General features: G+C 53.6%; 1 protein-coding gene across 1 annotated transcript; it reads left to right on the top strand.

Moving 5' to 3' along the window:
• The first annotated feature begins 10,342 nt into the window (after positions 1–10,342).
• On the top strand, positions 10,343–11,475 carry LOC105494143 (secretin). Its single transcript, XM_071074011.1, has 4 exons — positions 10,343–10,511; positions 10,594–10,695; positions 10,793–10,885; positions 11,059–11,475. The coding sequence occupies exons 1-4, from the start codon at positions 10,441–10,443 to the stop codon at positions 11,168–11,170; spliced, it is 378 nt and encodes a 125-aa protein (XP_070930112.1). The 5' UTR covers positions 10,343–10,440; the 3' UTR covers positions 11,171–11,475.
• Positions 11,476–12,232: the final 757 nt, after the last annotated feature.

Below are 12,232 nucleotides of genomic sequence, written 5' to 3'. Positions count from 1 at the left end.
AGGTTCCAAACGTGCAGAAGAGAAAGTGCTTGCAAAGTGCAGCAGAGACAATTCTATGGACTCTTCATCAAATCGGGGTGACCCATGACCTGAGGGGTATTTTCTGTAGTCCTGTCACTAAAGGGGCCTAGAAGGCACTAAAAGGAGGCACCACTCTGTGGGACCCTGGGCGATGCACATCTTGCTCTTGTCTTTGTTTCTGGGAGGACTGGAGTGGAGGGGCCGTGCCAGGAATTGAGGCCCCTGACCTCGAACGTATGGAGGACACGGGCTGGACGAGGTGCTGATGGGGTGTGCATTAAAGGGAGAAATGAGGGCTCTGAGAAGGAGCAGGCACCGTGAGCGTCACAAGGCAAGGTCCTGGGGTCTGTAGGGGAAAGGCCTGCACCAGGGTCAGGTGTCCACAGACATCAGGTGCAGCCGCAGCCAGGCTAAGTCCCTCTTGTGCAGACCAGACTCCTGCCCATGAACCCTTGTGCAAAAGAAGTCACCACAGAAGAGGCTGGGACAGTGCAAGTTTCTTCTCTTCTAGGATGGAACCCGGGAGGGTGGCCCTGGGGTCTCCGGCTGGGTGCCCAACGGTGAGTCCAGCCCAGCCTCTGGTCAGCTTAGAATTCCTTCAAGTGGCCCCCAAGATGTCTGTGACCACCAAGAGTGAAAACAAAGCCAGGCGGAGAAAGGATGTTTGCAGTACACATCTCTGGTACAGAATGCAGATCCAGAATATATAAAGAGTGCTTTTAAAACAATGAGAAAAGACAGACAATTCCAGTTTCTTTTTTTCTTTTTTTTTTTTGACTAGAGTTTCTCACTCTTGTTGCCCAGGCTGGAATGCAGTGGCACAATCTTGGCTCACTGTGACCTCTGTCTCCCAGGTTCAAGCAATTCTCCTGCCTCAGCCTCCCAAGTAGCTGGGATTACAGGTGCCTGCCGCCACACCTGGCTAACTTTTTTGTATTTTTAGTAGAGACGGGGTTTCATCATGTTGGCCAGGCCGGTCTCGAACTCCTGACCTCAGGTGATCCACCTGCCTTGGCTTCCTAACGTGCTGGGATTACAGGAATGAGCCACTGCCCCCAGCCTATACTATATACTTCCGTTGTTTATCTGAAAATCAAATGTAACTGGATGTGATCGCATCTCACTGCAATCATGGCTCACTGCAGCCTCAATCTCCTGGGCTCAAGTGATCCTCCAGCTCCAGCCGGAGACCACAGATGCGTAGTGCCACACCCAGCTAATTTTCTCATTTTTTGTAGAGACGGGGTCTCGCCATGTTAGCCCAGCTGATCTCAAACTCCTGGGCTCGGCCGGGCGCGGTGGCTCAAGCCTGTAATCCCAGCACTTTGGGAGGCCGAGACGGGCGGATCACGAGGTCAGGAGATCGAGACCATCCTGGCTAACATGGTGAAACCCCGTCTCTACTAAAAAAAATACAAAAAATTAGTCGGGCGTGGTGGCGGGCGCCTGTAGTCCCAGCTACTTGGGAGGCTGAGGCAGGAGAATGGCGTAAACCCGGGAGGTGGAGCTTGCAGTGAGCTGAGATCCGGCCAGTGCACTCCAGCCTGGGCGACAGAGCGAGACTCCGTCTCAAAAAACAAAACAAAACAAAACAAAACAAAACAAAAAAACTCCTGGGCTCAAATGATCCTCCCACCTCAGCCTCCCAAAATGCTACGATTACAGGCATGAGCCACACACCCAGCCTAAACAATTTTTAATAAGGACCTCCACTCATACCTTACACATTAAAAAATTAACTCAAATATGCTGTCAAGAGAATCAAAAGACACAGACTGGGAAATGATATTTGCAAATGGCCACGTCCGGCAATGTTTTTTTTTCCATTTTAGTGTAGTAGGACGTCGTTGATTTTCCTGATGGCTACTCACGTTTGACCACTTCGCATGTGCCTGTTAACTGTCAGTGTGCCCTCTTCTGGAACGTGCCTGTTAAAAATCTTTGCTTTTGTTAAAAATTGGGTTGTCTACGCCAGGCGCAGTGGCTCACTCCTGTAATCCCAGCACTTTGGGAGGCCGAGCCGGGTGGATCACCTGAGGTCAGGAGTTCAAGACCAGCTTGGCCAATATGGTGAAACCCCATCTGTACTAAAAATACAAAAAATTAGCTGGGTGTGGTGGTGCGTGCCTGTAATCCCAGCTGCTTGGCAGGCTGAGGAAGGAGAGTTGCTTGAACCCAGGAGGCAGAGGTTGCGGTGAGCAGAGATCACGTCATTGCACTCTGGCCTGGGCAACAGAGCAAGACTCTGTCTCAATAAATAAATATAAAAAAATAGAAACAAAAATTTTAAAAATTAGCAAATCATATATCCAGCAAATAGCTTGCATACAAAAAATATTAATAATTCTCAAAACTCAACATTAATGACATCACAAAAAGAAAATTCCAGATGAGTATCCTTTATGAATATAGATGCAAACGTTCTTGGCAAAATATGAGCAAACACAATCCCTTTTAAAGTGCTGCCCGTCAGAGAAGCAGCATTTTTTTTTTTTTTTTTTTTTTTGAGACGGAGTCTCGCTCTGTCACCCAGGCTGGAGTGCAGTGGTACAATCTCAGCCCACCACAACCTTCGCCTTCCGGGTTCAAGCAATTCTCCTGCCTCAGCCTCCCAAGTAACTGGGATTAGAGGTGTGCACCACCACACCCAGCTAATTTTTGTATTTTTAGTAGAGACAGGGTTTCATCATGTTGGCCAGGCTGGTCTCAAACTCCTGACCTCATGATCCGCCCACCTCGGCCTCCCAAAGTGCTGGGATTACAGGCATGAGCCATTGCGCCCGGCTGAAAAGCAGCATTTTTTAAAGGATTATGTACCATAACCCAGTGGGATTTATCCCAGGAATGCAAGGGTGAGTGAACAGACGAAATTCAATGTCATACACCAGATTAACAGAATGAAGAAAAACCCACGCAATCATCTCAATTGATGCAGAAAAAAAATTTCATAAAATTCAAAATCCTTTCATGATAATAAGACTCAATAAACTAGGAGTAGAAACAACTTCATCAGGCCAGGCACGGTGACTCAGCCTGTAATCCCAGCACTTTGGAAGGCCAAGGAGGGTGGATCACTTGAGGTCAGGTGTTCAAGACCAGACTGCCCAACATGTTGAAACCCCACCTCCACTAAAAATACAAAAATTAAAATTAGCTGGGCATGGCGGCGCACGCCAGCTTCTCAGGAGACTGAGACACGAGAATTACGTGAATCCAGGAGGTGGAGGCTGCAGTGAGACGAGATCGCACCCCTGCACTCCCCCCGAACAACAGAGGGAGACTGTGTCAAAAAACAAACACAGCTAACATCATACTCATTGGTGAGAAACTAAAAGCCTTTTAAAGAGACGAGGATACCCACTGCTGCTGCTTCTGTTCAACATTGTTCTGGATGTTCTAGCCAGAGCATTAATCAAGAAAAAGAAATTAGGCCGGGCGCGGTGGCTCAAGCCTGTAATCCCAGCACTTTGGGAGGCCGAGACGGGTGGATCACGAGGTCAGGAGATCGAGACCATCCTGGCTAACACGGTGAAACCCTGTCTCTACTTAAAAAATACAAAAAACTAGCCGGGTGAGTTGGCGGGCGCCTGTAGTCCCAGCTACTCGGGAGGCTGAGGCAGGAGAATGGCGTAAACCCGGGAGGCGGAGCTTGCAGTGAGCTGAGATCCGGCTACTGCACTCCAGCCCGGGCAACAGAGCGGGACTCCGTCTCAAAAAAAAAAAAAAAAAAAAAAAGAAAAAGAAATTAAAGGTATCCAAAATTGGAAAAGAAAACTATTGCAGATGACATGGTCTTACGTATAGAAGATCCTCCAAAAACAGGCCAGGCTCGGTGGCTCACACCTGTAATCCCAGCACTTTGGGAGGCTGAAGCGGGCGGATCACGAGGTCAGGAGATCGAGACCATCCTGGCTAACACAATGAAACCCCATCTCTACTAAAAATAGAAAAAAAAAGCCGGGCGTGGTGGTGGGCACCTGTAGTCCCAGCTGCTCAGGAGGCTGAGGCAGGAGAATGGTGTGAACCCGGGAGGTGGACCTTGCAGTGAGCCAAAATCAATTGCGCCACTGGGTGACAGAGCAAGACTCCGTCTCAAAAAAAAGAAAGAAAGAAAGAAACCCCGTCTCTACTAAAAATACAAACATTAGCTGGGTGTGGTGGCATGAGCCTATAATTACAGCTACTTGGGAGTCTGAGGTGGGAGGGTCATTTGAGTCCAGGCGGTTGAGGCCACAGAGAGCTGTGATTGAGCCAATGTACTCCAGGCTGCCCCAAAATAAAATAAATAATGAACATGGGTAAAGGACTTGAACAGACATTTCTTCGAAGAAGATATACAAATGGCCGGTGCAGTGGCTCACGCCTGTAATCCCAGCACTTTGGGAGGCCAAGGCAGGCAGATCCCTTGAGTTCAGGAGTTCAAGAACAGTCTGGCCAACATGGTAAAACCCCATCTCTACCACAAATACAAAAATCAGCCGGGTGTGCTGGTGGGTGCCCATAATCCCAGCTACTTGGGAGGCGGAGGTGGGAGAATCACTTGAACCGGGGAGGCAAAGGTTGCAGTGAGCCAAGATCGCACCACTGCACTCCAGCCTGGGCAACAGTGCGAGACTCCATCTTAAAAAAAATATGGGGCTGGGCGCGGTGGCTCAAGCCTGTAATCCCAGCACTTTGGGAGGCCGAGGCGGGTGGATCACGAGGTCAAGAGATTGAGACTATCCTGGCTAACATGGTGAAACCCCGTCTCTACTAAAAATACAAAAAACTAGCCGGGCGTGGTGGCGGGCGCCTGTAGTCTCAGCTACTTGGGAGGCTGAGGCGGGAGAATGGCGTGAACCCGGGAGGCGGAGCTTGCAGTGAGCCGAGATCACGCCACTGCACTCCAGCCTGGGAGACACAGCGAGACTCCGTCTCAAAAAAAAAAAAAAAAAAAAAAAAAAAAGAAAAAAAAATGGGGCCAGGCGCGGTGGCTCAAGCCTGTAATCCCAGCACTTTGGGAGGCCGAGACGGGCAGATCACGAGGTCAGGAGATCGAGAGACGATCCCGGCTAACACGGTGAAACCCCGTCTCTACTAAAAAATACAAAAAAATAGCCGGGCGAGGTGGCGGGCGCCTGTAGTCCCAGCTACTCGGGAGGCTGAGGCAGGAGAATGGCGTAAACCCGGGAGGCGGAGCTTGCAGTGAGCTGAGATCCGGCCACTGCACTCCAGCCTGGGTGACAGAGCAAGACTCCGTCTCAAAAAAAAAATAAATAAATTAAAAAAAAAAAAAAAATATATATATATATATATATGGCCAGGCACGGTGGGTCACACCTGTAATCCCAGCACTTTGGGAGGCTGAGGTGAGCAGATCATGAGGTCAGGAGATCGAGACCATCCTGCCTAACATGGTGAAACCCCATCTCTACTAAAAATACAAAACACGGCCGGGCGCGGTGGCTCAAGCCTGTAATCCCAGCACTTTGGGAGGCCGAGACGGGCGGATCACGAGGTCAGGAGATCAAGACCATCCTAACACGGTGAAACCCCGTCTCTACTAAAAAAAAAAAAAAAAAAATCTAGCCAGGCGAGGTGGCGGGCGCCTGTAGTTCCAGCTACTCGGGAGGCTGAGGCAGGAGAATGGCGTAAACCCAGGAGGTGGAGCTTGAAGTGAGCTGAGAGCCGGCCACTGCACTCCAGCCTGGGTAACAGAGCGAGACTCCGTCTCAAAAAACAAAACAAAACAAAACAAAACACTTAGCCAGGCATGGTGGCATGTGCATGTAATCCCAGCTACTTAGGAGGCTGAAGCAGGAGAATCGCCTGAAACTGGGAGGCAGAGGTTGCAGTGAGCCGAGATCGTGCCACTGCACTCCAGTCTGGGTGACAGAGCAAGACTCCGTCTCCAAAACAAACAAACAAATAATATATATACACACACAAAAAAAATGGCCATGAAGCACTTGAAAAGATGCTCAACCTCATTAGTCACTGGGGAAATGCAAATCAAAACCACAGTAAGATACCATTCCATATCCATTAGGATGGCCATGATAATAAATAAATAAAAATAGCAAGTGTTAAGGATGAGGAGAAATTCACTGCTGTTGGGAATGTAAAACAGTCACTGTTAGAAAAAGTCCAGCAGTTCCTCAACAAGTTCCACACAGAGTTACCATATGACTCCATGGATATGTTATATACCCAAAAGAAGTGAAAACAGGTGTTCAAATAACAGCTTGTATGTAAATGTTCACAGCAGCACTATTCACAATATACAAAAGACGCCAGGCATGGTGGCTCATGCCTATTCGAGACCAGCCTGGCCAATATGGTGAAACCCCATCTCTACTGAAAATACAAAGTACTGGCCAGGCATGGCGGCTCATGCCTATAATCCCAGCACTTTGGGAGACTGAGGTGGGCAGACTGCTGGAGGCCAGGAGTTCGAGACCAGCCTGGCCAATATGGTGCAACCCCATCTCTACTGAAAATACACAAAGTCCCGGTCGAGCATGGTGGCTCACGCCTATAATCCCAGCACTTTGGGAGGCTGAGGCGGGTGGATCACCTGAGGCTCTGAGTTGGAGACCAACCTGGCCAACACGGTTAAACCCCGTCTCTACTAAAAATACAAAAATTAGCTAGGCATGGCAGGTGCCTGTATTCAAGGAGAATAGCTTGAACCCAGGAGGCAGAGGTTGCAGTGAGCTGAGATCAGGTCAGTGCACTCCAGCCTGGGTGACAGAGTGAGATTCCATCTCAAAAATAAATAAATAAATAAATAAATATTTTTTAAAATGCAAAAATTAGGGGGGTGTGGTGGTGCATGCCTGTAGTCCCAGCTACTTAGGAAGCTGAGGCAGGGGAATCAAACCCGGGAGGTGGAGGTTGCAGTGAGCTGAGACTGTACACTGCACTCCAGCCTGGGCAACAGAGCGAGACTCCGTCTCAAACAAACAAACAAACACACACACACAATATATACAAGGTAGAAATAAACCAAGTGTCCTCAGCAGGTGCATGGATGAACCAAATGCAGTGTGATTTTGCCATTAAAATGAATGAAACTCTGGGGCCAAGCGTGGTGGCTTATGCGTGTCATCCCAGCACTTTGGGAGGCCGAGGCGGGCGGATCACCTGAGGGCAGGAGTTTGAGACCAGCCTGACCAACATGGCGAAACCCCGCCTCTATGAAAAATAGAAAATTAGCTGGGTGTGGTGGCACATGCCTATAATCCCAGCAACTCCAGAGGCCGAGGCAGGAGAATTGCTTGAACCCAGGAGGCGGAAGTTGCAGTGGGCCGAGATCGCGCCATTGCACTCCAGTCTGGGCAACAAGAGTGAAACTCCATCTCAAAAAAAATAAATAAAAATAGTGACAGGGTCCTGCTATGTTTCCCAGGCTGGTCTCAAACTCCTGGCCTCAAACCATCCTCCTGCCTCATCCTCTCAAGTAGCCGAGACCACAGGCATGCACCACCATGCCCAGCTTTTATGATTTTATTTGTATGAAATACCCAGAATAGGCAGATCCACAGAGACAGAAAGCAAATTCATTGTTACTCAGAAGCTGAAGGGATTGGGGAAGGGGAAGTAAATGCTTTTTGGATTTGAGGTTTTCCATCTGGGGAGTGAAAAGTTCTGGAACTAAACAGTGGTGATGGTTGTACAATTCCGTGACTGTTTACAATGGCTGAAATGGTAAGTTTCATGTTTTGCGTATTTTCCTGCAATAAAAACAAAAACAAAAAACAAAAAACAAAAAAAAAAAAAACTCAGCAGTAGAGAACAATTTAAAAACAGGCAAGAGATGTGAAGATACATTTAACCCACGACAACGTGCAAATGGAAACAAGCACCTGGAAAGAGGTTCCGAATCACCCACCACTGGGGAAATGCAACTAAAACCACAAGGAGGTGTTGTGGCAGAGAGAATGGCTGAAGGTTAAAAATAGCAACTGCTGCAAGGTTGACAGTGTGCAGAGAAAGTGAGGCCACCAGGTGCAGTGGCTCACGCCTGTAATTCCCAGTGCTTTGGAAGGCCGAGGCAGGTGGATCACTTGAGGTCAGGAGTTTGAGACCAGCCTGGGCAACGTGGTGAAACCTTGTCTCTACTAAAAATATAAAAATTAGCCAGTCATGGTGGCAGGCGCCTGTAATCCCAGCTACTTGGAGGGCCGAGGCACGAGAATTGCTTGAAACCGGGAGGCAGAGGTTGCAGGTTGCAGTGAGCGGAGATGGCCCCACGGCACTCCAGCCTGGGTGACAGAATAAAACTCCATCTAAAAAAGAAAAGGAAGGAAGGGAGGGAGGGAGGGAGGAAGGAAGGAAAGAAGGAAGGAAGGACCCACGTGGCTGGCGGGGCTGTGATGCAAATGCTGGGGTAAATAGTGTGGCCGATTTAACAGATGGATACAGTGCATGGCTCTAAACCACAGCAGAACATCAAGGGCTTGACGGTCATTTCTCCGTCCTCTCCATGAGGTATAAATGGCTCACAGACACCCGAGAAGGTGCTGGTCATTAGGGAGACACAAATAAAAACCGCAGCCAGACACCACATTGCACCCACCAGCATCGTTAGTACACAACAAACAAAAAGCCAGAAAGTAGCAAGTGTCGGCGAGGACAAGAGCCGTGTCCCTGCTGTGCTGCTGGGGGACGTGTCCGTCTGAGACGCTGCTGTGGAAAACAGTTTGGCTGTTTTCCTCAGAACAATTAACACATCATTACTCTGTCACCCAGCAAGTCCCTCATAACTATACACCCAGAACGCTTGAAAACGGGATTGGGAAGGGCCCTTTGCACACCCGCGTTCACAGCAGCGTTATTCGCCCTCGCCCCAAAGGGGAGGCAGCGCAGGTGTCCATGAAGAGGCCCACAGATGAACGGACGCGGTCGACGCGGTCCCTGCACACAACGGGACACGGTTCCCCCTAAAGGGAAGGAGATTCCCACACAGGCCAGGCTGCGGCGGCGAAGGCGGAGGACGCTGAGCTGAGAAACCAGCCGGTCTCCAAAGGACAAATCCCCTGAGGCTCCCCCTGCGCGCAGTCCCTGCAGGCGCTGAATCCACAGACAGAAAGTGGACGGGGCGCCAGGCTGGGGAGGGGAGGGGGCGTTTGATGGGGACAGAGCTTCATTTTGGGAGGACAGGAGAGTCTGAGAACGGATTTTGGGAGGACAGGAGCATCTGAGAAGGGATTTTGGGAGGACAAGAGAGCCTGAGAATGGATTTTGGGAGGATGGAAGAGCCTGAGAACGGATTTTGGGAGGATGGGGAGTCTGAGAATGATTTTGGGAGGATGGGAGAGTCTCAGAACGGATTTTGGGAGGATGGAGAGTCTGAGAACGGATTTTGGGAGGATGGGGAGTCTGAGAATGATTTTGGGAGGATGGGAGAGTCTGAGAACGGATTTTGGGAGGACAGGAGCCTCTGAGAAGGGATTTTGGGAGGACGAGAGAGCCTGAGAACGGATTTTGGGAGGATGGGGAGTCTGAGAATGATTTTGGGAGGATGGGAGAGTCTGAGAACGGATTTTGGGAGGACAGGAGCCTCTGAGAAGGGATTTTGGGAGGACGAGAGAGCCTGAGAACGGATTTTGGGAGGATGGGGAGTCTGAGAATGATTTTGGGAGGATGGGAGAGTCTGAGAACGGATTTTGGGAGGACAGGAGCCTCTGAGAAGGGATTTTGGGAGGACGAGAGAGCCTGAGAACGGATTTTGGGAGGATGGGGAGTCTGAGAATGATTTTGGGAGGATGGGAGAGTCTGAGAACGGATTTTGGGAGGATGGGGAGTCTGAGAACGGATTTTGGGAGGACAGGAGCGTCTGAGAAGGGATTTTGGGAGGACGAGAGAGCCTGAGAACGGATTTTGGGAGGATGGGAGAGTCTGAGAACGGATGGTGGGGACGGATGCACGGAAATGTCAGCGAACCCAATGATCCTGAACCCTGCACTTCAAAGCGGATAAAATGGCAACACCGGCCCCCACAACAAAGTCACCCCGCTCAGGCCTTCCCGACGAACTCGCCCCAGCCGGGTGCTCCAGGGGCCTCCGGAGCTCCTGCCGCCGCCCCTTCCCCGGGGTCCCCCAGTCCCCCCAAATCCTCCCCCAAGTCCCACGGCCCCTCCGTCCCCGCGCCCCGCAGGCTCCGAGGCTTCGCGGTGCGGTTCCCTCTGCGGGGCCCGGGCCCGGGTCCCCTTCGCCCCCCAGGCCGGGACGTCCCCCTCCCCCAGCCGGCCGAGGGGCGCCAGCGCGGCGGAGGGGGCGGGAGGCCGGGCCGGGGCGACAGCTGGGGGGGCGGCCCTGACCTTCCCGGGATCGCTGGGCGCGGCCGGGCCGTCCCCCTTCCGGGCGCCGCCATAAAGGGGCCTCGCGGGGCTCTGGCCGTGGCCGCAGCGCTCAGCTCCCGCGCCCGACCCCGCCATGGCCCCCCGGCCCCTCCTGCTGCTGCTGCTGCTCCTCGGGGGCTCCGCCGCGCGCCCCGCGCCCCCCAGGTGAGCCGCCCGCCAGGCCCGTCCGCCCCCGGCCGCACCCGCCCCCCGCGCGGCCCTGACCCCGACCCCCGCCCGCCCCCAGGGCCCGGCGACACTCGGACGGGACGTTCACCAGCGAGCTCAGCCGCCTGCGGGAGGGCGCGCGGCTCCAGCGGCTGCTGCAGGGCCTGGTGGGGAAGCGCAGGTGAGGCCGGGTGGGGCGGGGGTCTTGCCGTGGTGCCCTGGCAGCAACGCGCGACCCCCCAGCTCCAGGACTAACTCTGTTTTGGGGCGGGGGACAGCGAGCAGGACGCAGAGAACAGCACGGCCTGGTCCAGGCTCGGCGCGGGTCTGCTCTGCCCGTCCGGGTCCGACACGCCCACCCTGCAGGCCTGGTGAGCGCCCGCCCCACCGCAGACCCCACCCCAGACCCCACCCCAGACCCTTCCTTCTGTCCGTGGCCTCCCTGGGTCAGCGCTGGTGGCCACCGGAGGCCCAATTCCAGCGGCGGGGCCGGGGTCTCCAGCCCCAGCCCCAGCCCCCAACCCCGCACGTGCTGTCTCTGCAGGATGCCCCTGGGCGGGGCCTGGTCTCCCTGGCTGCCCCCTGGGCCCAGGCCTGGGGTTATGGTTTCAGAACCTGCCGGTGCTGCTGCAGAAGGAACCCTGCGACCGAGATGAGGAAGGAACCCCCTCACCACCTGCCCAGCCTAGGAGCGGAGCTGCATTTGGGGTGGTGGGCAGGCTGGGGGGAGAGGGGGAGGGGTGGAACTCGGCACCAATAAAGGAGAATCAGATCCAGACACTGGGAGTTGGTTGTGTCCACTTGGTGTAATCGAGGCAACCCCTGTGTGGCAGGGCTGTCAGATGGAAGGGGGCCCCATCCACCCAGCCGGGACTGTGACCACACCCAGCTGCCCTTTACACCTGGCGGCCACAGCGGGCCCCTCATCCTTATCTCTGGCATCAGTGCCGCCTCCTGTACATCGACTAAGCACCGCAGGGCCCCGCCCCCCCCCCGTCTTCATTAGGAAACAGTCAAGGGCTCAGGGGGAGCCCGGACAGACTCTCAGCTCCTGCAGGGGGGTGGGGGGTGGCATGTGGTCAGTGTTTCCGGAAGGGGCAGTGGGGAGGGTGTGGAGGGGCCAGGGAGGCTCAGGCGGGCAGGAAGAGGGGAGGGCAGAGGTGTCACCTGGGGTGCCAGGAGTCCACTCTGGCATGAGGACTCCGGACCCTCTGTCTTGTGTGGCCTCAGACCAGTGGCTTGACCCCTCAGAGCCTGTGGCGTATGGAGCGTGCAGGGCTTGCAGGCGACCATGAGGGTACGGTGCAGGGTTGGGACACTGAGCCCAGCCCCAGCCACGAGAGGCCAGAAGCTTCGGTGCACAGGCCTGGAGAGGAATGACTCCACTCCCCGCCTCACGACAGCCCCTTCCTCGCCCTGACCCCAGCCAGTGGCCTCTCCCTAGAGCTGGGGGCTTGCGGGGGCCAATGAAAAGAGCAGGGCAAGTGTCAAGACTCACCTCACCATCTCTGTTGGGCACCAGGGCTCCCCAGGAGCTCCCAGCTGCCCCCCACAGCCCCGCCTTAGCCTTGGTCACTAAGGCCCTGTCCAGCCCCACCCTGAGAAGCTGGCTTGTCTCTGGGGCAGGCAGGCAGGGGTGTCCCTAGGACGCAGTGAGGAGAGTCTCTTCCTTCAGAACCTGCCATCAGGCAGGCAGGGAGGTACTCCCGGGCGAACAC

Source organism: Macaca nemestrina, chromosome 12 (genome assembly GCF_043159975.1).
Source record: "Macaca nemestrina isolate mMacNem1 chromosome 12, mMacNem.hap1, whole genome shotgun sequence".
Lineage (NCBI taxonomy): Eukaryota > Metazoa > Chordata > Mammalia > Primates > Cercopithecidae > Macaca > Macaca nemestrina.
Note: the sequence above shows the minus strand (reverse complement) of the source record. Positions and strands in the feature narration are given on the sequence as shown.